Below are 27,719 nucleotides of genomic sequence, written 5' to 3'. Positions count from 1 at the left end.
AGAGAACCTCACGCTGGAGCAAGAACGGCTCAGGTGAGATGTGGGGATCCAAGTAAGGAATCCATGCTAGACCCATGGTGGAGAGGTCTATCAAGGACTGTTCTCCCATGGGAAGGACCTCCATAGGGAACAGGGGTGGACTCATAAGCCGTTATCCCTGTAACCCTGTGGAAGAAGATCCATGGTAGGCAAGTGTCCCCTTGTAGCCCATGGAAGAGAAGACCTTCAAGGCCTGGGTAACCCCCCAGCCTCCGGTCTTAGCCCAGGAAAGAGGTAGACCCAGCCCTGGAGGCTGACACAGAGCGAGAGAAAGATGAAGGAGTTCCAACTGCAACGAGAGTGCTGCAAAATTGCTGAAGAGAGCTGGAACTCCGAGAATGGAGAAAAGGACTGCTTCTCCTCCTTGGACTGATATAAAGGGGGGAGGAGTATTTCTGTAAATACTTAGTACTTTTACCTAAGTAGCATTATTGTAGATGTAATTCTTTAGTAGCTTTTATTTTGATTTTGCTAGTAATAAATGTTCATATTATTTTCCCCAAATCCAGTCTCTTTTGTCTGCATAAACCTTCTCTCAACTAATAGTAATTGTGTGGGGGGTGTGAAAGCAAAATTGAACCCAGAGCAAAACCACAACACCTGGTAAGTCTAAGTCCCAACCTGCTGCCTGGGATTGTCCTTTTTCTGGGAACTGGGCTCCAGCTCCGGAATCATCTCAGTTGTGCTTCTGGGAGGGGTTGAGGGCTATCAGAATACCTGCAACGTGGGTGTTGGAAACATGCTTGTTAAAGCAAAGTAATCTAAGCAACCCGAACTCAGTATAAAGGACTGATAAAGTCTGGTCTTGTTTAAGATGTAAGCAATAATTACTTGAGCATTTTCACCAACAGAAAAAGCTCTGGAAGTATAGTTCTGTACAACATAGGGAGACAGCCTAGTACCAGGCTTGTGGTAAATATTTGTGTATTGTTTATGTAAGCCCTTAACAAACAATGATGAAATAAAAAGTGCTCAGAAAATGAGTGCTTCGAGGTCTAATTAAACAATGCTGAATGTTTTTGCATTGTAATGCTCAAGAGAAAATCACCAACTGTTTTGCAACATGCCTAGAATTTTAAATTTCATTTTCTTGTTCCAGATTGAAATAAAAATAGGGAACTTGATAAAGATTAATTCGATGTCAGGAGGGACATTTGCTCTTTAATTAGATTTCTGTAGCCCTAGCAGTTTCGTTGTGCCACTATAGCAAGTCCTAAAAAGCCTGCAGCAGAACTAAAGAGTGATCCTCATCTCCACACTTTACTAGGAACTAATTTCATTTCCTGCCTGTCTGGAGAGGTATTTTCAACAGGCATCAATGTTTTTGTCTTCACAACTGATTTATTCATCAATCTCAATGTGATATTTTAAACCTTTAAATTACATCCAAATCCTAAAGCATCTGTTTATTACACAAGGAAATTGAAAATCTGTCTGTGTGATATCATACAAAGATTTTTCCTTAAGGTTATAAAGGAAGTTGACAGATATTAATGATTTTTTTTTTTTCTCTTGACCTCATTCGAAGACAAAGCTTAACAAAAAAGAAGAAGAAATCTGGACAAATACAGCCAGTCCCTGAGTTTGCTGTATATAAAATATATACCAGAAAAAATGAGGCTATTATTTTTGGCAGGCTATGCAATCATCTTGCTGTATACATTTATTTTCCACAGGAAAAGAAATACCTAAAAGTAGACCGAAATGAGTTATTATTAAAAAAAAAATAAAATGTGACATACATTAATCTTCTGCTGCTTTGTTATGCATATGCACTTGCAGCCATGGTTACTAGACATGAAGAATCCAGTTTTGCTTGCTCTACCTGTGAACTGAAGTGGGACAGAGATTGTAATGGGACTCACCATCCCACACAATGTTTGGGGTGAAGGATTTTGGGCAGGGGAGGCAATGCTTCCAGTAGGGCTACGTAAAAGAGTTCCTTAATAAGACTGGGCGTATTTGGGGGGGAGTGAATCCTCAGTCTCATCACTCTTCACACCAAACAGCACAGTACAACAGGCTGGACAGCAGGGTATACTCAGAAAGAAACACAAATGTCTGTGTGAGTAGAGAAAGGAAAGAATGACCTCGCAAGTGAAAACAGGCTGCAGCTTCAGGCATCGCTTTAGCCTGAACTTTGGAGAAATTGTGCTGATTTGAATGACAAGAATTTAGAATCAGATCATCTAATGACAACTAAGTAAAAATTAAACATCATGTCAAACCTAAAAATTAAACACCATGTCAGACCGGAGAGAAGCAACTCAAGAAGAAGTTAAAAAATTATACAGTGATAAGATGATCACATGAGCATTTAATGAAAGAAAAATCACACTCTTCTAATCTACTATGAGTGTATCAAAGTGGATGAAAGAAAAAGTGCTGCACAATGGATTCTGACTTTGAAAAGCAAAACTTTAACATGGCTCCTGTTAATAATATTTAGGAAAAATATAATATATTTCAGAATTAGAAATTAAAAATAATAAAAATCAGGATCTAAGTTAAATCTTAGCATGAAAATAGAAACCTAAGTATGAAAATAGAACTAAATTTAATTTTTTTACAGTTTAAAGTATTATCACTGGAAAGAAGCACCCCCAAAGGTCTACAGTAGTGGCCATTATTTTATTTATTCATTAACTGTATTTGAACAGATGACGGTAAAAGAGACAAAATAGTCTGCTTCATGGAAGTCACAATTTAGATAACTGAAAATAGAGAAGATGGATTAAAGGAAATTAAAAAATATTTACTAATGCTAGGCAGATGACCAAAATGTTAATACCAAAATTTTACATTGTCTTGTTCATTTCAGAACAATTTGGATGCATTGCATCAGCTACATACTCCACAGACTTATTTGGTTTTAAAAATAACAGAAATTTTTCAGTCACTGAGGAGTTTTTGGCTACCAACACTTCTGATCTTCTTGTTGTTCTGTAGTTTTTGTGGACTCCCAAAGGAGATTGCCCTTCTCCAGCTGGCAGTCTCCCTTGATCTGGCAGCTGCACACGTGCAGGCAAGGAGTGCTGGATGTGGAGAAGGACATGCTGTTCCCTCTGGAGCTGATGCAGATCAGCTCATTGTCCTGGAAGCAGTGGGAGCAGAACTCTCTCCCCAGGTCAGCACTTCTTATCAGTCCCTCCTCAAAGTTGCACGCAAAAGAGTTTGTGGATTTCATGCACAGTGGTTTTTGGAGAACCGTGTTTCTGGCTGCCAGTACTGAAATCTGGATCTTTATGTGAGTTTTCTTGGACCTGGCTACAAGACAATCTTTGATATGAAACTCTCCTCCTTTTTCTGGAGAAAATGAATGACCAAATGTTGCAGAGCCACAGATAAATCAGGGCATCTGTAGAGTGCAGAGGTTCACAGAGTCTGCTACCACAGAATGCCACACTAGTAAGCCGTGCACTATCTCAAAGCTGAATGGTAAGGGAAAAGAAGAGGGAAAAAGAGAACCCACCACTGGTAGGAGCAGTGATTGCTGCTTCTAACATGCCTACAGCACAGTCTGCAGTGATGGTGTCCAGCCAGGTGAGGGAATAAGAGAAAAGAAGTCGAATTAAAGGCAGCTATTGCTTCTGCTTTACCAAAATACATATTCTTCCATTCCTCTTGGCTGTCTTTTTATGTAGAATAGTGGTCTACACAGTGTTGTTTGGGACTGAACCTCATACCCAGAGTTCCCCTTCCCTCCTCACCACGGGCCAGACATAGAGCGTGGTGCCTCTTCTTTCTCGTCATTGCTGCCGATTCTGTGCTGCTGCCATTGTTGGGAGAGCTAACTTTTTTTCACCACCACATCTTCTCCTCTTTAACGTGCTCTGTGATCAGCAGAGTGTTTGCTCAATTTCAAGCAGAAGGCAGAGCGGAGTCCTTTAACTGAGTCAGAAAGAGCCTTTACTTTTCGATTATAGTCTCTTGGCTTTTTGCTATTTGCCTCCTGGTGGCCAACCTGTCTTTTGTGTTCTAACGCAGTATGAAATCCTGGGGATAGTGTTTTCTATCATTTTTTGAGTAGAATAGAAAAGTCATACCTAAGAAGCTGTTCTGTTCTGTCACGGCAAATATGGTGGTTTAGTACACCTGTTATCCTAAAATACAATATAAATTTTGCTTTGTCTTTGCCAACATCAAAGGAAACAAATTCTGTATTTAAAAATAATTCACAAACTCTATAAATTGTTGTATGCAAAAAAAAAAAAAAAAAAAAAAAGGGAAAAAAAATTATGGATATTTCAAAGTGAAAAGATTTTCCAGAGCTCAAAAGTTTGCATTACTTTGATACAAAAGCAGGAGCAAAAGAAAAATAAATTGTCTTGTAGGTATTCCAGAGTGCTTAAAGAGATGCGGATTGGCAGTGTAGCATTTCAACAAGTAACAAGCACCTGTCACCTTGAGTGAAACTTAAGAAATATCTCACCGTGGTATCTTCATTACAGGCACCAGCCTTTCTGACTAAGGAATATGAGTTGACAAAAAGTATTTAACCCAAAATTTTGTGAGTTAACAACAGAGAACAGGAACAGAGAGGTACAGCACTTTTTGCTTAACTGTAATTGCCCTTAGTAAAACAAAAGACTCATCATGATACAGGTCTACATACTGACTTCTAGAGACCTGTTTTCCACAACCTAGTGTGTATTCTCTCTTAAGCTAGAAGCAAGTCAACTGCACTCCACGCATTTCACAGACGGTTGAAAGTACTTCAAGCCATTGATGCACACACCGTATGCTACAAGCATGCAACTCAGAAAAATAAAACATTAGAAGATTCATATTATATTGCCTTTTTTTTTTGTAGTATGTAATGGTTTAGAGTAATGCCTAAGTGTTTGGGTTCATACAATAATGATGTTCTTTGTATAAATATATAAGTATCTAACATCTGCATTACATCTTTTTCTAGCCCCTACTGTACTATAAATTCAATAAATAGAGCCCGATTTTCAAATCTATTCAGTAAATAATGTTTGGCAATGATTCTGGAAAAGACATAAGGGGTTTGTTCTATAGCTCTGCACTGGACAAGTAATGTACAAGTGACACTGAACTTGGCAAACAATCTGAACTGAGAAGGCATACTTTGCAACATAAACTAGCTGAAATATAGCTATAGGATCTCAACAGGTTGCAGTCACAGATGTAATTTTTCCTGTTTGTTAAATGAAAAAGGGTATTGCTTTGTTTCTACTTGCTCTGAGCCTTCATGTTCAACCAGTATTCCATCAGGCTTGGGATCTCCAGACAGGCCTCCCTGGCTCCCCTGTCTAGGACTTTCTGTGGCTAATTACAGCTGCCCAGGCTTGGGGTCGACTCCTGAGCTTCTCTGAGACTTGAGCATGGGCTCTCCCAGGACACTCACAGAAACCTTCAAGAACACACAACTCTACAAACATGGGGTCATAAGTCTGTTTACTCTGATTGTGAAAAATAAAGTGGACTAGGAAAAAGTTGTAAACACTTTACAAACTTTCCTTCCTGATTACTCCAAATCACTCTTTGGACTAAGATCAAAGTCTCTGAAAAAGTCGAAATCATACCATCCTGAGCACACCTTTGTTTACCTTCTTAACACGTAAGTTTATCAGTCCAGATTGCTTTCAACTCTTTTGTTTTGTGGTGTTTTTTTTTTGTTTTGGTTTGGTTTGGTTTTGGTTTTTTGTTTGTTTTTGTTTTTGTTTTGTGTGGGTTTTTTTGTTTGGTTTTGGTTTTGGTTTTTTTGTTTGTTTGGTTTTTGTGTTTTGGAAAATTTCTTTCCCTCTTAAATGATTCTCCTAGCTAGAAGCTATGATTTGTGTGAAAGTATTCTCATCTCTAAAGACCAGTCTTGAGACAAAAGGTTTCTGGCTTGGAAAGCAAATGCAAATGCCTTGTTAGCAAAGGTGAATTTACAGAAAAATTGAAAACATGCAGCAAGTTCATGACTATGCATTATCAGCCAGAACTGGCAAGTTTTGTGTATACAAATCTTGTGGATTCTTGCAACTCCATTCAAAAAATTTTCATTCTAATGGCACTTTGCAAAGCAAGATCCTATTATTGATAGTCAGATCTCATCCAATACAGAAGGAAATTTTCTCTCATTAAATAAACAGCTTATCTGCTCTAGCCCTCCATAAGCCTGGGCCTGAAAGTCACAATACAATGGTTGGTCTGCATTCATTCAGAAGTCCTATGAAATGTATTGAGAATCAACTATCTAAACCACTAAGAGTGAAAAAAACAACCAACCAACCAAGCAAAAAAGCCACCATACTGGAATTGTGGGCGCAGTCCATTTATTTCCAGTAAGAAGAGGGTATATCTATCTAGCAAAATGAAGTTATGAATGCAGCATAAACTCGTGTTCACTTAATCTAACATGTTCAACACAACCTGTGTTGCTTCATGTTCCCTCTGACTGCTCTATGTCACAGTCAGCACAAGGGTAACAGCAGAAGCTACAACTATATCTTTTTACACACATGCCTGCCTTCTGTTAGTAAAATGTGTTTCCTGAGGACTTAACATTTTACTTATATATCAGGGTACTCCCAGATTTGCATACGGGTCTACAGACAATGATGGGCATCATCGCTAGCACAAACAGTTCTACTGAAATTTTCCATCATCTGTGTAAACTCATTTGTTCTTGCCCTTGAAAGACTGACCCTACACTATCATAGTTTTGGAACCTGCAACACTAAAGCTAATCCAGAGTTTTAAATCTCCCTCACGGTTTCAACTTCTGGATGATTCCCCTTCTCACACTCACCCCGAAAAAATGAAGTAATTCCCCAGACAGCTGAGAAGCTCAAACTTACTTGTTGCATTGTAGGTGAATGTAAAGCAGACTGGACCTGCATTGGTAGCTGGTTTCCAACAGACTGCTGCATTGAAATCGGCTGGTGTTGCTGGATGTTGAGATGCTGGTGCAGAGGGGGGCTGATCTGAAGAGGTGGTGGCGGGGACACAGCCATGTTTGCTATGGAAACAGTCACTGGCATTTGGTTGTTGGGCTTGGGTGCTATGTTCCTGGGGATATTGGCATGCATGGCAGTGATGTGAGGATTCATTCCTGGTTGTTGGTGGTAGTGGGAACTGAGGTACAGCGCGGAGTGAGCCTGGGCGGGCCCATGAAACACTGACTGCTTTGAATTCATCATCTGAGGTTGTGGAGAGGCTTTAACATCAACAGGTTCACTGTAGCTCTGTTGAGAAAAACAAAAAAATCAGACAATACTTAGAAGCTACCAAATGTGACTGTCCTACCCCCTGAAGTCTGTTTAAGAGGCATACCATAGGAAAACATGTCTCTGGAACATGAAATTGTCCTCAAAATGAAGTTTGGTTACTACACAAGAAAAATAATGAATCCCTTTTACCTTACGCTTTTGTCTTCAACATTGTAAAAAAACCCAAAAACAAAGAAAAAGTAATTTAGGTCCTCTGTTTACTGGTCTAGCCTAGCATCTTCCTTTTCCCAAACCTGGAACTGGCATCACTGACCTCGTAACTTACACAACAAAGACAACCAAGCCTGACACATTTATTTACATAAGCAGCCACTACTATTGACCTCAGACTTGACAGCCTAGTTGAAAAGAGATTCAGTAGGGGGGGTTCCACTAAAAGTCTGCAGTGATCTTTTACATGTCTCATTTTCCCATTTGCAAACTGGGATAAGGATTTCAGTGTCCTTTATCATACACATTGATAATGCTAATAGTGCTTTATCAGTTAGCTAACATGATGAAGAGGCTAAACCTCATCAACTGTTCTAATCCATGGAACAAATACCCTAGTTGGTGTGCTAATGCCTTTATTTTGAAGTGTTCTGTCCTGGAATGCTATCCATGCCACCAAACATTGTTACAAGCACCATGCATTACGAGAAGTAAGAATATTCTGAATAATTTCACTTTTAACAAAACTTTCATTTGTTGATCCAATTCATAATGTTCTGAAAATTCTTTTTAAAACTGATGGCTATTTAAATGTTAGACTGCATCAGACATGGGGAAGTTATCTTACTAAAGCTGGAAGAATACTGCATAGAAATTGTACAGATTTTCAGAAATGTTATAGTATGCCTTGATTTCCTAAAGTTGTTAGTAATAAAAACTGTCCTTTAATGAATGTAAATTTTAACAATACTTTTTGTTCTAATATTTATAACTTGCTACATTTGCTTAAACTCAGTTTGCTCAGTTGTTTTTCATACTTTTAGTTTCTTGGATACCCTGAGTACAAACTGTGTCTTAAAAAAATGATGAAAAAAATTTAAGAATTAACTCCCATATGCTTATGAGTGGGAATCATAATTTGAAGTTAAGTGATAATACTGGGCTTAATAGTCAGTGAAAGGTGAAACATGCTGGGAAAAAATGGTAGAAATGTTCCTGTGGAGAAAGAAGTCACTTTGTCAAAACAAGGCTGAAAGACACATATAAGCCCTTATTCTGTGATCTCCATGTCATCTTTGCTCAGTTTACTAGTCAGAGTAAGTTTTGTGTTACTCTTAGCACTCCAGGGTCAGTGAAGTCTATTTGTATTCTTTCTGAAGGATGCACCATCACCAACAATCCTTTGACATATGCATTACTGAAATTGCTTCATTATATGTGATGAAAAATATGCAAACGATAACTTAATTTTCCTTAAGAATAACTGCAGTTCCCTTAGCAAAAAAACACTTGTTTTCTCTAGTAAATGAAGAAAAATTATATGAATATGATAAAATGAGTGCAAATCTCTGTCTCTGTGGATCTGCCTGGTTCTGCTCACATTTGAGTGTACATGTGTGCAATATGTATTGTGTACATATTTGCAGGATTCAGATGCAAAAGACTGAAAGGAGCTTCAAAAATCTGCTGTTGTCTGGATATTATTTTTAAAATATTGAATGAATGTTCATGACAACATGGGAAATGTTTTCCCCCCTCTTACTAGTTGTATTTTTAGAACACTCTCATGTGTGTAGGAGCAAAAACTGGCAAAACCTGAAATTTACTGAAATTTCAGCAATTCAGAAGGTTTGCTAATTAGCAGCATGGTCAGGAGCCTCCTCTTGAGTATCCCACGCTTATTACACATTACAGGAGGTGTATGCTGTTTCTTTCTTGAGAAACTTGGAAGTTTTATTTAGAGCACAGTCCCCTCATGAGAACAGCTTGTCTTTCCCTGATGTAGCAGGCAGCTTATGTGTAGTCCAACCAGGGGTAATTGCTCCTGAAGTGTCTAAGGGCAGATAGCTTAAACAATTCCTCCTGGTGAGGAGGTATCAAAAAACCTTTGCAGTACTATTTGTGACATACTGATAACATTTCATTTGTAACTACAAAGATGCTGCCATACACCTCTTTAACAAAGTTACATTGAACCAATCTAATTATTGGGCAATTCTGAGTTCACACACAAGAGGTGAATGCATGGCCCATACTGATAAAATTACAGACATATAGATAGTATAATTTGATACTTTAAATATCATATTATGTTAAGAGGAATTGTACAGTCTCTGGTCAGGGATGAATAACACTCATTATACCTCTTAGAAAAGCTCTGCAAAGTGATCAAAATGAACTGTTTCAGTTGTCTCAAGCTATGAATCAGCTTTGTATATGTTTCAGCACCTCTTGATCCACTAAAAAGCACAACACTTCAGTATAAGACCAAATATTTTGGTGTAACTTAGGATGCTTTGAATCATATGTGATCTGAAGCCAAACTGTCCAATATCGTGTAAAACACATCTATACTACCAGTTACTGGGAATCTTGATAAATGAACCCATTAAATGCTATTCTCCAGCATACTGCACTTTCAGCTTTGTCTGCAGATAGGTCAGAAATGCAGATTTTGTAAGTATTGCTGAAGCTAATAGAATAGGTGATGTCAAATACTTTGGCTTAGTTACGTTACTTTACTGTGAAATATACCAAGAGGCATATATGATGCATAAGTCATGCTACCCTTTCAGGCACAATTACTGCATTGACAGACTTGAATGGGCATTGCACCTATCCACTAAAGAATCAGAAAGTCTTAGACAAGGACTTTCCTAATGGGTAAAACTAGGAATTAAGAACAAAGGAATTTGATTAGCCAATATGGGCTTCGAACACACAGTCATGTTCCCCAACTTTGCAGGTTGGAATTCAGTCAATTTTCACTTGCCTTATCCAAGGAGAAGATCACAGAAATAATTTATAAAGCCTCCAAAACCCTCTAATTGATCTGCCCCAAACCAAGACAACTTACATCTCTGATTTTTGGGATTAAGTTCTAGAATACAATTCATTTGCAGCTATATGCAGTGGAGACCAAAATTACAAATCTGTACACACAGGCCACCAAACATTGGGGCTTAGATCTCCTACAGGTATCAAGGTCTTCTACTAGATCTCCAGTGAGAACACCTCTGATCACTATTATCAGAATGGTGGTGTAGACCCACCACTAGAGGGTGACAGAATATTATATTTAGTTTATGGTAGGTGGTGGTATTTCACACATAGATTAGCGAATATACACTAGGACCACAAATTAGTTTTTCTTGACAGTCCTTTATGCTCAGCTCAAAGCTTCAAGTTCTTCATAGGCTAGGAGAAGGATTTCCAATGGACCTGCCTCTCCAACTAACATCATCACCTAATACTATTGCTTAAATTAAAAAAAAAAAAATAAAAAAAAATCAGAAGGTGAAGACAACATAGGTAGGCCAAAGCAATGGAATGCTACAGAGAAAGTATGACTGCACTTTTGTCACAATGCAAAGCCATTTTCCTCCCCAACCCCAACCAAGAATCTAGTTTTACTGAAACACAAAGAAAAAGAGGGAAGAACATCTTGATATCTGAACAGAAAGATAATGAAAGTTGAAGAGAAGTAGGAAAAGAAAGGAAACAAACTAAGTACTACTGTAATTCTGATGATAACAAATATCATTATATTAACTAAAAGTAATGGTGGCTCATGACCCTTGGTCCACAGAATTATTTTACTTTTATCATATTTTCAAGGAAATGTGTGATGATACTAATGAGTGATGTTCTTCAGAGAAAGTGTTCAGAGTTGATAATTTTGCACAGTTTGGAAAGTGCTGAATCAAGTTTTTTCCCCATAGTTTTCACTAAACTTGTGTCTTTCCTTCCAATTTTAGAGCAAAGAGAACTTTCTCATCCACTTCTGCTCCCCTAATGTGTGCCAAAACTCCTTATGCTTAATTACCAAAATAAAGAATTAAATTAGGTTAAGGGGTTAAGCATTGCTTATTTAGTTGTCCTATTCTTTTCTACTGAGAACTGCCCTGGAACAAATGGTCCTCCTTATCAGAGACTGAATTCAACTGAATTCAGGCACAGGGAGTGTGTCTGTTCCTTAGAGGAAAGTGACATTGGGACTTCCCTCATCCCATAACATACAACTCACTCTCACGGTCGAGAAATAAATTTTGGTACAGGCATCCTGCTCAATTTACTTGTGTCAGAGAAAAAAGCAGCATACACTAGGCAGTGCCATTCTCCACAGCTCCCTTTGGGATATAATTTTACTTCCACTTTGAAAAGTCACACTTTAAACCCTCACCTCTGTATCTGGATAACCAAACAGCTCTTGAAATCTACACGGGTATTGATTCTCTTTCTAACCTGTGACTGCCTTCTGGCTATTGTTGGCACTTCTCACCCCATTTCAGCTGGAACATGAACAACATCCATGTTGAAAGTAAAGCAAGGACATGTTTTAACAAGGCAGTACTCTAAGGGCCTGATCCTTGGACTACTGAATTTAAAGGAAAATCTTCTATTATTAACTCCAACAGAATTTGGGTCACAGCCCAACACTTTTACTGTTACCTCAGTATTAATGTCTGCAGGTCCATTTAATTTTTTATGAAAACCAAGTAGGATCTGCCTAACAGAGGCTGAGAATCATTCCCAATTGAGGACCAGTACTTTTGACCTGTGTTTCTTTAGAAATACACCTAGAAACTACAAGTGCCTATACTTATTTTGTTTGTTAACATGTTAATGCAGTTATTGTTCGAAATGTTGCCAGCAAGTAGGACTATATAGATATATACACACATAATGCATATGGACATCTTCAATTTACATAATGCATAAATGCTTTATATTCAGCATCTTTATCTACTGTAGCATACTATATATATATTATCTGCTAGAACATACAATATACAGCCATAATGTATGGGAACTGAATAGACTTTTGTAATACTGTCACTCTAGAAAGCAGTATTCAACTAATATTGCTCCTTGCAACGTAAAATCAAAAAGGCAGTGTTCTTTCTAAGAAACCAGAGATGTTCTATTTACAGAGAAAAAAGGAGTTCTTTCTCTTGTTCTATTGATTTCACAAAATTAGTTAATGATCAAAGCCTTTCAGTTGGAACAATATAATTGCAGTTGTTTACAGATCAGATATTATCTAAATGCTTCTTTATTAACAACACCAATTAAGCTCTCCTTTGTAGTAAAGTATTCAGTAAATACATTCAGTACATTCAGAACGTTCAGTAAATGTTCTTGTACTATTGCATGCCCACGTGTCCTTTAAATACATGCTGAGAGACCTCTTCAAGGGCAAAGGAATGAGCCTTATGGCCAATATGCAAACAGTAAAAAAACCAAACAGCTTTACTTGTAGATAAACATAACATATTCCAAAATCAGAATTTTCTTTTTTTTTACGTAGCCAAAATGGTGTAACATAGTTTTATTTTAAATAAGAAACAGGTGCTTCTCTTTAAATGAGAAACGGACGTCTGGCATCCTCTCTCTATAGACTGGAACACGTACCGTGTGAGTATTTCAAGGCCTAAAAAAGAGTTTAACTTAATTCAGGTTTCACATGAATACGTGTCATAAACCTACATGGTTGTCACACTGTCCCTTTCCATGGTGGGGCCATGCCCACATGTAGTGACCAGTGTAATTTGAACCATGCTGAGGAATTCACCAATTTTCAGACTCTGTGACCAGAATGAAGGTTACATTCAGGTAACAGCAGTGATTATGTCAGCTAGTACCAGGATAGTCCAGGCTGTGCAGGCTGTGATCAAACTTCAGCAGGCCTGACTCAGCTTAAAATGAGTTATCTTCAGTACTGTGACATTAAAGAGGTAGATAGAAGGAAATTGGCTGCATATTTATGCAGCTCCTACAAAGCTTACCTAAGCTTAAGTTTGCATCTGCTGTCTTTGCTGTCTCTTTGGTGGAAGGAACATCTTGAATTGTTTATTCCTTCTCTCAGCTTTTCTGTGTTCACATAATCCTGTCCGTTTTTAACGTTTTTGACATTTTAGGTCACTTCCAACCCCAAGCCTGTCCTTGAGGAGAATCCCTTCTTCTAGCCTGCATGGGCTCAGCCATTTTATTAATACCCCTGTGAAGCTGTTTATGAGAGAAAGGCTCCTCGCTGGCACTATTTTCTCTTTCCTGCTTAGCTCTTTAACTCCTTTAGAGATTCCTTTGACTTAACTCTACACATTCTGGTAGATAACTCATATGCATATCTGAAGTACAGCTGCCTTCCTACCTAAGTCACAAGAGGCTCTTAGCAAATGACGTTTCATATTTTGTTAATTCCAGTCACCTATTGCAATAACAACATCTGGGACTCCGGAGAGTTCAGAAAGCTTTTTGACACATTCTTGATGGTTCAGAACAAAGGAGTAAGCCATGGGTTGTCATCTATAATTAGTCGAGGTGGCTCAGAAGAACATCTTCAAATCTAAATATACATTTTGTCATCATCTACAGAGGATTGTCATGGATTCATTTAGGGTATGTAAGTAAAAATGGATGTTTTATGAATGTAACCTGGGTACATGTGATAAAGGATATGCAACTTTAATTTGATACAAGTGTTTTAATTCCCCACATGGAAGCACTAGGCTAATAGTGAAATCTAGTTTTATTAACTCACTTTAAAACCAAACACAGATGTGAGAATATCTCTCAGTTTCTGCACTGCTGAATGTAAAGTATCACATGATTCAGCTTCAAATCAAATTCATGGCACTAACTTAAATATAGTTTGCTCAACATTTTCAGCTGCAGTAGGTAGTTGGTTTCCTTGATAGACAAAAAATGGTTGGACTTGTGTTATTATGAGATTACACAATTGTTTTATAAATATACATGTTCACTTACCAGATACTCTGATACATCACATATTTGCACATGCATAATTTTATTTATGATTCTTTGAAAATTTCTGACTACATCGTAAGAACTCCAGAAATAATAAAAGAATGAGGTATCACAGAAGCATGAATTACCTGCTTTAAAAGCCTTACATTATAGTTTTTCCACCTAGGGATTCTAATGTTTAATGGAAAAAAGTAAAAAATGTATGTGTATGTCATCATCCTGCAATTTTTTTGTTATTATTTTAAGGGAAATATTGCCATTTGCCTTGTAGCATCTTCTAGCTACAAAAAAAAAAAAAAACCCAAACATGCATCAAACATAACCATATTTTTATTTATTCTTTCTCTTATGTTTTCACTGACAATAGCCTAAAGTGGTTTATGAAATTTCAAAAACATCTGCATGGACTGGGGCTAGATATAACATAGGAAAAGCTGTTCTCAGAACCAGGTGCCTTTCTGCCAGCAGCAGAAGGGATGCTGCTCTCCTTGTACGCAATAGCCAACTTGTTAAAGCACTGACCAGGAGACAAGACAGTTCAGTTGTTGACTCTTGTCAAGAGATATTAGGAATTTTATTCCCAAAAGCAATGTCCTAGACCCCACCAGCTGCTTATTTCAGGGAATGAGCCAGGTTAGAGTGCTCCCCTACACCTGAAGCTTGGCCACTGCATGGAAAAGAATTTGGGATTCATTGGGCCACAGAAAACAAATTGTGGAGAGAGCACACCTGTGCATCCACATTTATTTAAAAGTTGGGGAAATGCTTTATCTAGGAGAGCTGATGTATCTTTTTGCCTTTTTATACTTTAGGCAATTGCTCTCACCACATACATACACACACAAAATGGGAAACTAATACCAATTTTACTGTTTCGGTTTTGGGGTTTGTAGTTTTTGGTTTCTTTGGTTTTTGTTTGTTTGTTTGTTTGTTTTGGTTTGGTTTTTTTGTCTGTTTTCTTTATCATGGTCTCCATATTGCTTTTTACAAGCAGGTCAATTACTTTTTACATCTAGGTATAATTTTTCATGTATGTTCACTGCAGTCCTAAGAGACTTGAAGTCCTTGGGCTGATCATTTGCATTACAACATAGGCAGTCTACCAGATATTTTGGGTGCCCAGCACTGTCTGGTTACAAATTGCTGTGCTAATGGCATTAAGGCAATGCCAGTCTTACTAGATATGACCTTTACTTTTCTTATGAACCACAATTGCAAGATGATGGACTAGGAAAGCTAAGTCTGCCATATAATTCAAAAGCAATTTTACATGTCCAAAGAATTTGCACTGTCCACAAAACTGAAAAATGTCCAATGCATTCACTGCAAAGTCAAGTGAGGACACCACTCTGACTTAGATACAACATCACTTTTGAAATATGCTTGAGCATTTTGAATTTGAATAATATTCTCCTTGTTGAGAGGTTTTAGCTTCAGCCGTAGTCACTAAAATATATCTGCATGAAACTTGAAGTTGTCACTACACAGAAAGAACTAAAGATTCATTTAGTAAAAAGGAATAAAACAAGGAGGAGAAACCTTTTTTGTACTATTGAAGGTTGCATTTGTACTGCTATATTTAGCAGACATATATCACTTATATGCACATAAATATATTATCCATGTTTAATATGTAATATGAATATATTTTTATATAAATATACATAGATGAACGTAATAAAGTATTTAGCATTTACCCATATATATCTGTATTAAATATATATATATATATATATATATTTGAAATATGCAGCAAAAACTCTAATGTCAGCCAGAAAAAAGGCTGGTTAAGCTGGAAAAAGTGCTTGTTTTATGAAAAAGTAAAATTGCAATTCACAGCATTTTATGTAATGCTATACAAATTACCAGATACCAGAGACTGCATTTCTGGACCTGAATAGTACTAAAAGTTGCAACTAAGGGCAAATATAAAGACACTTGTTTACAATGCAAAGGCTTAGTCAGTACTATAAGCAATATGGCAATCTGTGTAGCAGAAGATATAATGCTTTGTTATGTGTTTTTACTTCACATATCAATTCCTACACACATGAACAAACCGAACAACAGGCCCATTAATTTCAACCATCATAAAAAAGGGGAAAATACAGGAAATACACTGATAAATTGAATGGGTATTAATCCATACTGACATATTTATACAATCATACATTTACCTTATTTACTGGGAGGTAGCCATACCTTATAAAGACATCACAAAAGCATTTTAAAGTCTACTAGAGATGGGCTGGCAATACTATTACTGAAGTTGCTGTTGACAGAGGGGAGAGGATGAGAGGGGAGGAGAAGAGGCAGAACATGGCATATACACAAAAACTCACATACACTCACTCTTTGTCTAAAAACCAGCAATACTACATGAAAAAAGTGGCAGAATCAGTGTTGAAAAGTTAGGAAATGGGTAGAGCAGCTGCTTTGGGAAGTGTAAGGCATCTGCTGAACTGGACAGAGGGGGCCTGAGGAGCACCCTTGCCTGCTTGTGCCTGCCTCTTCCTACTGTCCTCTGGGAGGGGATAAGGAAGACAACTTGATAATTGGGTAACTCTTATCATTTGGATAGCAAGAGGATGTCCTGATATGATGTGAAGCACAACTGAACATCTCAAGGAAAACACCTAAAATTACTGAACACATGATTTCACAATGACTGAGTTTGAAAATATGGACAATATAAACTTCCTGTTCTTGAGTATTAGTGAGGGTTTCTTTGCTCTAAAACATTGCTGGGATGAGCAGCACAGAAAATCCTACAGAGAAGCAAGGTTAAATAACACACAACTCAGGAGGACCTAGAGTGAACACCGGATTATAAGTGCATGAAATGAGACTCACAAAGGGGAGGTATAAAGTATAAAACACATAATGTGAGCAAATCATTGATACTCTATGACAGCATTATTGGAAAAGTTATGTTACTTTTGGCATGTCTAAACTTTTGAGACTGAGGTCTTGGAATCTTAAAAATATTGTCTAAAAGTAGCTTTTATGGATGATAATATAACACATGAGCATAAAACACTATGTGGACTCCAAAGAATCTTAATAATGTATTATATATACTTCCTCATGCTTACAGGCTTGTCTAAAGAACTACAACTCTTCTGATGCTATATAAATATTTCATAATGATAGTGTAGAATATAGTGATATTATATTACAACCGTGTATTTTGCATCCTTATTTCAAAATGGACTTTAGTTACATGCTAGCTCTGTTAGTGTGTTCATGAGACTAAGCAATCAGTAGTCAGCTTCATTAAGTTTATATTTTTATACTTTCCACACTAGAGGAAAACATTACAGCAGAATTTAAATAACTGCTGAAAAGTTAAGAAAATGCTTCAGTGCTTTTCTGACTAATAACAAATTTAAATATTTGCACAAATCGATTCATGCACTGAACTAATTAACAATCTTCCAATTTTTTTTTCTAAAAACAAAACCTCAGAAAATGCCATAATATGCTTTTTTCTCTTAAAAAAAAAAAAAAACCAAACCAAATCAAACTCATTTTGTAAATGTGACATTTCAAAATTAAGCTACATAGAGTGTAATGTAAACAGTCCATGATGAGCTGAATTATGACATTCAAGTTATTTTCTCAAGTGAAAAATTGGCTTTATACATTTATTAGAAAACTACTGGAATATTTTGAGCTTTTTAGACCTATCTTTTGCCAATAAGCAAAGTATTTCAAAAAGATTTGCTTGTATGCACATGGTATTCTTTCTGAAGGCAATGAGTATTTCTGGAATCAAACAGTCTTACTACAGAAATTAAAGGTACCCTGTAAATCACTTTAATTAAATGCATGAGTATTTATGATGGTAGCTAAAAAATTAAAACACATAAGACACAATCCAAAAATGAGTGACACTCATATTTCAGACTTTTAAATTCAGAACAAACACTGAGTTTGTTCTAATGCAGAAAGATGTATGGCTGATCATATAGTGATCCCCTGTACAAATTAATATAATATACAAAGAAGTATTGTGTAGGACCCCCCAAAAATTTGAAACTAACAACAAAGTTCTACTCACGTCCTATATGACAGTCCTTCTTACTGTGACCTTTGCCTCTAAAATTGGTTTTCTTTACTGGCTTTCTTAAGAACAAAATATTTGTTTTGATAGACCCAAACCAAGTGATTCTAACTGGTATGATTCTATAGTTGCTTAACTGGTTTTTCTCATTGACCCAGTGCAGTAATTTCACATTCTTCCACATATTTAAAAGCAATTTACAAATTTTAAAGAGTTTACTGAAAAAAGAATGACTGAATAAACTGATTTTGAAAATTGCTACTAGCTGTTTATCTGGGATACAGTGGTGTGTTCCAGTAAAGAACATTCCACCATTGTCCTAATGGTGACCTATGCTGTGCTCACTCAAATGGCTTGCTGGATGTAAAATGTAAATTCACATTTTCTTATGAAAATTTGCAATGTCAGCTGAGCTTGAATTCCTCTGTATTGTGATTGCAAGATAAAAATCGGTGCTTAAACCCCCCACAAAACCAAACCCAGGCATTTTGTATAAGATATATTTTTTTCCCTTATAGGTAGCATGGTGACTGCCTGGCACGGCATGTTTGTTATATTGAGGTCTGTTTACCACTATTTCCTTCTTCTTTTGAACTGGGATGTTACTCCCAAACTGAAGAAGTGCTTTCTCAGTGACCAGAAGGGAAAGTATATCTTTCCATGGAGAGATGAATGTGTTTATTTAGCATTTGCAACTTAAACCTAAGGTTAAGTTGATAACAAACAAGGCTATTTGCACTAAATACGATGGTGCTCAGCACCAGATAAATGTTGAAAATGGTTTGCAATATGTCACTATATATATGAGTGTATGTATATACATTGTGTGTTACCTTGGATACAAGGCTTGCTCTGTAGGCAGCTAACTGCTTCAGATATTCCTTCTTGGCAGCTTCAGTTTTCTTTTTGTATACCTAAAAACAAAGAGTGTCACATTGGTAAATTAATCTGGGTTTGTTTTTATATATCACCGGTGTGTCTCATGCATCTTCATAATGTCTTTCTAAGTAAACAGCCTTTCCTCCTCACATTGTTTAAAGAGTGAAATAATAAACATCAAATATTTCAAAGAAAATATTGTTCCAATTCTGAAACACCCTTTAACTACCCAGCAGTACTGAAAAAACAATATTCCTCATAGCATCTCAGGTTTAATTGTTCCAAGTAAAGTGTGGGACGTACTTTCAAATGGGACCTTTAGGGATGGGGGAAGGTAGGCGTGGGCCTCTTCACTGGCTTCCACTTGTGAGATCAGTTAAAACCCTCTGGGGAAGATGAGAACGTGCAGAAAGACATTTGAGCTAAATGAAGGAGGAGATGACAGCACCACACAGACCAGCCAAGAGGCTTTTTCTCTTCCCTGGGTAAACTGTTGGGGGCAGTCAAAGAAGCTTCACTGGAGCTGCTAAGGATAATAAATGTTAGTCATTATCCCAGTCTTGATCTCATATCAGTCTAATTAACTTCTCAGGAGCATGTATCTATTTCTGTACATGTCTCTCAACTCACCAAATTATTTTAAATGTGGCGTGTGCACAATCTCATGATAGATTAAAGATGTTGGAGAATCGCTTCAATTTCGCCCAGATTTCAAGACCAAAGATTATCTGCAGGACCTCCTAGCACTACAGTAACAGGATGTTAGAAAAGCATTTGTAGATATTGAAGTTTGAAGGTTGTCAGGAGGAGAACCAGCCTCTGAGCCATGGAGCTAACTTGCTGTTAGCCATGTCAATGATAGATTCAGCAACAAGTCAGCAATTCTCTTTGCAAATATTGTCATGAGTTTCTCGCTACTTCATTGTTTGTTTTTTTTCCTAAAAGGGTGGGTTTAGGGGTCATTCATGCATCTTGGCTTCATGTGACTAAGTAAGACTGACTCCTTTGTTGAAAAGAAAAGCTTGAAAAACATCTAAGGGCTTAAAAGCAATGGAGACAAATAAAGGGAAAGAAAATGTACTTTTTTATTGTTGTTATAGTTCACAATTTTGAAGTCATATGCCTGAGTTTAATTCATGTGTGGATGGGCATTTGGGATTCATAACATTATACAAAATGAAACTGTAGCTTTGTGTTTCTGCTGTCCACTTCTCTAGCCAAATGCACAACCTGGCCACCTGCAGAAAGCCTCCATAAGAAAGAGAGTAAAGACCATCCACCTTCCCCCTCCCATTCCATACTACCTAGTTTACTGGGCTATTGATTCAAAACCAGAAGATAGGCAAAGCTATTTTGGAGGACAATTTTGGACTGTTCTCCTGAATTCCGCAGCTAAAAACACACATGAACATCTCCTCCCCAGAAAGATAAATTTTATACAACTTTAAAGTTTTCTCTTTTGATCTTCCAATGCTCCAGTAAAACCAGCAGTCCTGTAATGGAGAGGACCTGGCAGCACAGAGTGTACACACAGAGGACAATACAGTTGCAGACTACAAAGTGAGAATGTTAGTGTCAGGCTGGAACAATCCAGTACAACACCATTTTTATAAAGAATGCTTTCATGAAACAATTTTTTGTTTCACTGAGGCTTTGCTTTCAGACTCAGAACAAAACTCAGATATGGGCTGGCAAAACTCAGAGGTTGCTTCTCTGGGAAGCAAAAGATCATAATGGGAACAGAGAAGTCTTAGGCTCCTCAAATTGTAAATATAAAGTCAGAGAGGGAAAAAAATTGCTTTTAGCTGTGCAAATGTATCTTTGCACCCCTTTAATTTCTCCAGTTTTGGTGGATCTCCTATTGTTTGGGGAAAAAAATATGAAAAAGTAGCAATTTGCTTTTTAAGTTGTAATCGCTTGTGATTATTAGGGGAATTAGTATTTGTTTTGAAAATTAATAAAAAATTAGTCAACAGTCTGTTCCTAGATGCTGGAATGAATTCAGCTTGACCTACAGAACAAAGACTAAGTTATACTGCTTTGTATATTGCAATGTCTCTGTATCATTCTGACAGCCAACTTAAAAACCAGAGCTGAACAAAGAATTTTACACAGAATAATGTTCTTCAAAAGATCATGTATCTACTGCTTCCACATTGGGTTTTATTTTGCATTACACAAATATAAAAAATAGACACTCCTGCTGTGTTCTTACAGTCACAGCATAATTGAAAGAGTCCTCTGGGACCTGACTTTTCCCGCAAATAGTCATATTGCACAAGGTTAACTCAATAATATGAAGCTAACAATGATTCTGTAAATCTCCATTTAAAACATCACTACTTCACAGGAACATCACTGCAGTTTTTATTTAATTATTTCCTACCTATGCATCTACCATGTTCCGTGTACACACTGACTTGGCCTCTTTTCGTGAATCTTTTGGTGATCGAATAACAGTCACGTGAACACCAGGTCTTCCCTGGTAATACAAATTTTAACAATGTAACAGAAGGCCATTATCATACAAATGTCCTTAGTGAGGGGTGAAAAGCTTTAGATGACCCCAGCCCACTTGGATGTTTTGCCCTGGCAAGAATGGTCCCTGCAGGATGGCTTGTCTGGAGGGTGATCAGCTGACCCCACTCCATCCCTGTTGAGGGCATTGGCATGTGCTCTGAGGACAACAGCTTGAGCTCTCACTGTCTCTATGATGCTGCCCTTTTGAAGGTGCCCACTCTTTGGGTCAGCATACAAGCAGGCTAATGATCCTCACGCTGGGTTTGGAAATTCTGATTGGTCCTGGCTTAGACTAAACATTAGTCTGACTTCTGCCTGTCTGGGAGTAACAACATGGTAATATGAGTAGAAACAAGGTCTGGCTGTCAATGCTTTTCTCTGAAGGCAAATGAATTTGGCCCTGGCAGTGGGTACCAGTGGGTACTAGACTTTGTTCTAGACTGGACTTGTACTCGGGGGGCTTATGAAGGCAGGGCAAGTGGGGAGTGTCTTCAACATTTCTTGCAGCACCTCAAACACGGTACAAGTGAGTCAGCTGTTCCTCCCAACCTCTTTGGTTTTAAATGCAGCTGTGAGAATTTTTAGCCCTCAGGCTTAAATAGTTTTGTGTTGTAGTAAGCGTAACAGAGTTGCATCCTTGTAGCACTTCTGGGGATGAAAAAGGCTTGTGTCATCATTCAAGCGTGCTCTAGAAAATAGCAGATCCTTTGAGTTCCATGCTTAAGACAGTGCCAAATTATGAAACACATATATCCAATAATACATTTAACATTTTTCCTGTATCAAGAAGCAGGGTTCTGTTCTTGTGCTATAGAGCATAGTGGGAATATTTAATTTTATTTTTACCATCTCAGAAATCTCTTATAAGGTCATTTTCCTGTCCTCCATCAGGCAACCAACAATTATTAAATAAGTAACTTGACAGGAGCATATAGTTATAGAATTAAGTAATTTCTATCTTTCTTTAATTCAATTAACATGATAATTGAATGTCAACTGATTGTCACTTAGGCAGTAAAAGCCCATTCTGATTCAGTAGCAGATTTGTTTCCTTACACAGTATTTTATTTTTTATATTGTCCCAGTTGTGGAAACTGAATGTTGGCAGAAAAACCTCATAATTTCTGTATATGCAGGGTGGGTCAGTTTAATTTATTTTTATTCTCTTCAGCATTTTATAGAAACTCCAAAACACCAAGACTACATTATTAGTCTATAAATGGAACTTGCTGGCCTTATTTTCTTACTGTGCTTCACCAATGCAAATGTAGACAGCAGAATACACAAGTCCTTATTTCATTGAACTACCAAGATAACTTCAAGTTCCCTTACACTGTTTAGCAAAACATGTAGAAATAAAGAAGAAGATACTTTCCAAAATGAGCAAGTACAAAACTCTACTTTGTGCATATAAATATATAAGATAGAATTTGAGTTAAGTCACTAGGGAAAACGAATGTCCTGGGCTCTCACAGCCTGGTACCAAAGTTTCACTTGGAGAAACAGGGGTGGTACATTATAGAACAACCACTCACAAATACTATATTTACCAAATTAAAACCTACAATAGAACATCAGCACTTCTGTATTATGATGCCAGCTTCCGTTCATGTTTTGATTTATGTATTTTAACTGCTGTTTAGTTCTTGTCTTTTTGGATCATAAATTCCTTGAGGCAGGCTTTGTGTCTCTGGTGTTCTTCTACGTGTTTTGTAATATGAAACTCGTCAGTGATATATATATATATAGCTGAAATATACCTGTAACATCTTAAGCCAAGATTTTGTTCTGGTTAGCCATTTTTTCCCAATGAACTTCCTCTCAACTTGCTTCTAGAAGATTATTAATATATCACAGCACACTAGGCACCAGGATTACCACCCTGTCCCACGTGGCTTGCACCCTTAGTTCCTCAGGAGAACAGATCTCCCTTCCCCCAGTCATCACAAGAGCCAAACAGGCACTCAAACATCTGCAACCATGTCCTCAGTTTTGAGTATCAGGTGCTAATGGAAGATTATTGCATGTGACTACAGTCCCCTTTGACAGCTGAGATGATACTAGAGACCTGGAGACAGTGGACTAAACTGACTGATGGTTTTAGGAGAAAAAGAGACTTTCGAAATTTGTGCCTCATGGAAGTCTGCAAAAGCTGTGTGTCTCCTAGTTAACAAAGCACATTACAAAGAACCATGCTACTTCCCCAGCTTTGCCTAAATAGATGGTACAAGGATGAAAAAGAAAGGGAAGTTTTCCGTTTATCTTGTGAATATGTCCTTAGAGCTAACACTTGCCAGCAAGTTATATTTGTCTTTTTAAAATGATGTAAAAGTGCCCGCATTTGTTTAGGTGGAAGTGTTCCAGAACCCCCTCAAAACAGTATATGCAAAAGTAGTAAATCAAAACTCAGCATGACCGATTTTGTCTTCTTGGTCTCTGCAGTGTTATAACCCATGGGAGTGTCACTTTCATGGGCTACAGTTACAGGAATGTCATCTGATAAAATACAGTAGGCTGCAATCCAGAATTAAATTCCACATTCAGACTGTCGTTCCTGGCCCTAAATACCTAGGCTCATAGAGAAAACTTGTTTTTTTTTCCAAGTGGGAGACATATCTCTAGTTTTAATCTTCTGATTTTGCAGCAAAGGCACCTAGAGCTGCACACACACATCTAAAATATGGAGAAAGATATTCCCAGAGCAGTCAGGAAAAAAATCCTCAGAATTGCTTAATGGATACTGAAATATGTTACCATTTGATTCTTAATCTAGGTACATACAGTAACAGAAAGAGGCCCAGGGCTAACTATATGGCTCAGCAGTCTCTTTGACTGTAGAGCATGAAAAAGATACTGATGACATATTAGAAGCTTAGGGTAAAGAATTCAGTCTTTCTGGCATGTGGGGAAAGATCACAGGCCAAATTCAGGTCTAGCACAAACAGTGAGACTCAATGGAGATCACTGAAAATTGCAGCCATTTGTGCCAGGCCTAAATCTGACCTTATAGTCTTGATGTTTGTAGCTTACAGGAGCAGGACTGTATACTTTATCAGAAGCATGTTGAATGAAAGTTGGGCACAAAAGACGTGACATTAAACATATGATTTATGTGGTGATTATTTCCACTTGCTGGCTATTGTTTAAAAAAAAAACAAACAAGGATGTGAGCCCGAATGGAGGCATAATAATTGGGCCTAAATCCAGTTTTGTAGGCAAATGACCTAAAGTCATGCTCCTATCAAGCTCAAATGTATGGACAAAAGGTGGGGAAGGAGAATAAGTAGAAAATTAAGGCTATTATTTATACACATTGCTATGGCAATATTTGGAATCCATGGTCCTTTTGGCCCAGCTGCTTGCAAATACAACAAGAAGGTGAAGTGGAGTTAAAGTCAATATTTCTTAACTTGGTGGCTTTGTGCAATATTTCTGTAGGAGCTGTGTCTGTTGTATGTTGCAAGTGGATATTAGAAATACACCCAGGACATGGGGTGTCTAATGTTCCCTGTGACTTCAGTGCTCCCAGGAGGCTGGAGGAGGACCAAGCTACTGGGCAGGAGGTTGGCCAGGAGGCCAGCAGAGGATAGCCTGTATTAGCCTACGCTAATGATGTAAGATGTAGCAGAGTAAGATGTGGCAGCTCCTATGGTGACCTAGGTGACTCCTACAGTGACATTAATTCTATATTTTTCTGTGACAGAGGGGAAGGTCTCCCAGTCCAAGTGCACAGCACAGTCCTGCTCACTCAGCTCAGCTCTGGGTGGCAGTGGGAGGTGTCAGGTGACAGAGGTCCTGCAGCAAAACTGCATTGCAAACACGGGGCCTGACACTGCTCTCCTCTGGAGCCAGTAGAAGTTAAGGACTTGAAGGGCTGGGCTCTGTAGAAGCCAGGGCAGTAGAATAATTTGAAGATATAAATTTACATATGTGAACACAGACATGAGTTGTATCTGTGCTGAATATGTGCCTGTTCTTGACCCATTTGTGTTCCAGCTCATTAAGCCCAGATGCTTTCATAGAAAGGGAGAAGAAGAATACACCAGGATGAGGATCAGTTGTTTTAAACTCTTGACACTCTCGTCTAGAGCTTTAAAGGGTAGAGATGCAATTTCAATACAGAAATTTGTGAGGAAAAACAGTGCATCTCCCAAATACACCTAAGATGCAGCACTGGTAAAAGCAACTCTGCTGGTGCAAGTAGCTGGGAGGGGAGATGCAAGGTTGCTGTCTATTGTGCCTATTTCTGACTCCCTTTTGCTTGTAATTCACTTTGGCAGTGTGCACACACAGGTGTGCCTTCTCCTCCTATTCTCTTTTAAAAAATAAAACACAGCTAAACCTTCTGTCGTCATTTATCTACTAAACTGAAGGCATGTTATCATAGTCTTACAAGTGTGTTAGTTGTTCCTTGGAGAATGGCATCTCACTCTGGGAGGGAGGAGAAGCTAGGTTAGGTGTCCCCAAAAGCCAGGTGGTGCCAAGACCTGTTGGAACACTGATCTTGTATCCACTTTGATCTGACTTGTGGTGTCTCACATCATGAGAGAAGCTGTGGAGATGTGAAATGTTGGCCAGCATTACTTTAAAAACGCCTCCTGATCTACCTGATTCATCCCAGAAGTAGATAATGGACTGTTATGCCCCTGTGGTCAAAAGAGAAACTTGTAAAACATACTTTGTTATTTTTCATGCCCAAATCAGTTTGGGTTATTTTTAGTGACCAAAACAGAAACTCCTGAAAGCTTGTGGGTTACAGTGAAAATGGTAACAGCATCACAAACACTGACACTAATACACAGGGACTTCTTTTTACATATGTATTGGTAATATCCAATCCAAGTTCCATCAGATATTAAAGAATAAACTGCAGCTATTATCTAGTGGGTCTTTGAGCACCAATGAGGAGTAAATGATTTGATTTTGTGAGCTCTGAGGATTTGTCAGCTGCCTCATATGTATAATTCTGGCTCTTCATATTCCTGCTGCTTCTAATTTAGCAGGACAGGCTCATAATTGAAGCAAATTAACTATTTACACTTGCCACTTCTACCAGGGGAAGAGGACACATCAGCAGGAAAGAATGAGTGGGAAATTAAATTCTTCCCACTTGTGTCAGATCTGCCCTTATATAAACACATTAGCAGTAATTTCATGAGGCGTCAACCATAGGAATAAATACTGAGGGATAAAATAATGAGGTGTTGCTATTGAGCTGAACTGTTGCAGCTAATATTACTGTGTATGAATTATGCAGCCTGAAAAGACAGCATCTGTTACAGCACTCCAGCAGTTGTTTTACCTGCTACTTCTGATTGTTAAGTCTTGGGTACCCTACATGAATCCATCCTTCTTCCAGCTGTGGGGCCAGTGCAACATTTAAGTAACACACAGAAACACATCACATGTACACAAGTATGCACACTGAGCTGTTCATAGGAGGCCAAACTAATTCCTGCTAGAATTCCAGTTAAGTCACTGAAGTTACACCAGAGATTAATTTTGTTGAACGTTGAATAGACGTTCAACTCCATTTTTAGAATAACAGAACATTTATTAAGGTCTTTGGCTGAAGTTTTAAAGTTACGCTAATGTAAACAAGAACATTTTGTTTGTAATTTGCCACATCTATTACAGCTTTACTAGGACTCCAATTAGAAACTTAAGGTTCATTTAGTACATGCACATCTGGTACTGATTTAAAATTATTTTCCTTTTTCATCTAAGGACAGAAAATGACCTAAACAGCCTTTTTACCTAGTTTAAACCAGTGTTCTGTCTGAAAGCCAGAGACTCAACCATTTAGCATGCTGAACCCTCTTTCCTGGGGGCTGTTTATCTCCTCTTTGCTGTAAAAATGTGTGCAAAGGGCAAAGAAGTACATAAATAAGCTATAAAAATAGGATGCACAGAAGTATAGTACTGACTAAGGAGAAAACAGTGTTTGTGATCATGAGAGTGAAACTGGAAGCCACTGAAGAAAATATTCCTCTTCTATGACTACAGAACTGAGGAGAATGTACCTCAACATACTACTGCTACAGCTG

General features: G+C 37.8%; 1 protein-coding gene across 4 annotated transcripts in view; it reads right to left on the bottom strand.

Moving 5' to 3' along the window:
• TOX (thymocyte selection associated high mobility group box) overlaps positions 1–27,719 on the bottom strand; it is a 223,397-nt gene that overhangs the window by 7,793 nt on the left and 187,885 nt on the right. For all 4 annotated transcript variants that reach the window (XM_050328971.1, XM_050328992.1, XM_050328963.1 and 1 more), the window contains 2 exons: positions 19,107–19,187; positions 6,855–7,241 (listed from right to left, as the gene is read on the bottom strand). In XM_050328971.1, the coding sequence (XP_050184928.1) occupies positions 6,855–7,241; positions 19,107–19,187 (468 nt within the window). The remainder of the gene's footprint in view (positions 1–6,854; positions 7,242–19,106; positions 19,188–27,719) is intronic.

This window comes from Myiozetetes cayanensis, unplaced genomic scaffold, assembly GCF_022539395.1.
Source record: "Myiozetetes cayanensis isolate MyiCay16 unplaced genomic scaffold, myiCay2020 scf1, whole genome shotgun sequence".
Classification (NCBI taxonomy): Eukaryota; Metazoa; Chordata; class Aves; order Passeriformes; family Tyrannidae; genus Myiozetetes; species Myiozetetes cayanensis.
The sequence above is the reverse complement of the archived record's forward strand: the minus strand, read 5'-3'. Positions and strand labels throughout refer to the sequence as shown.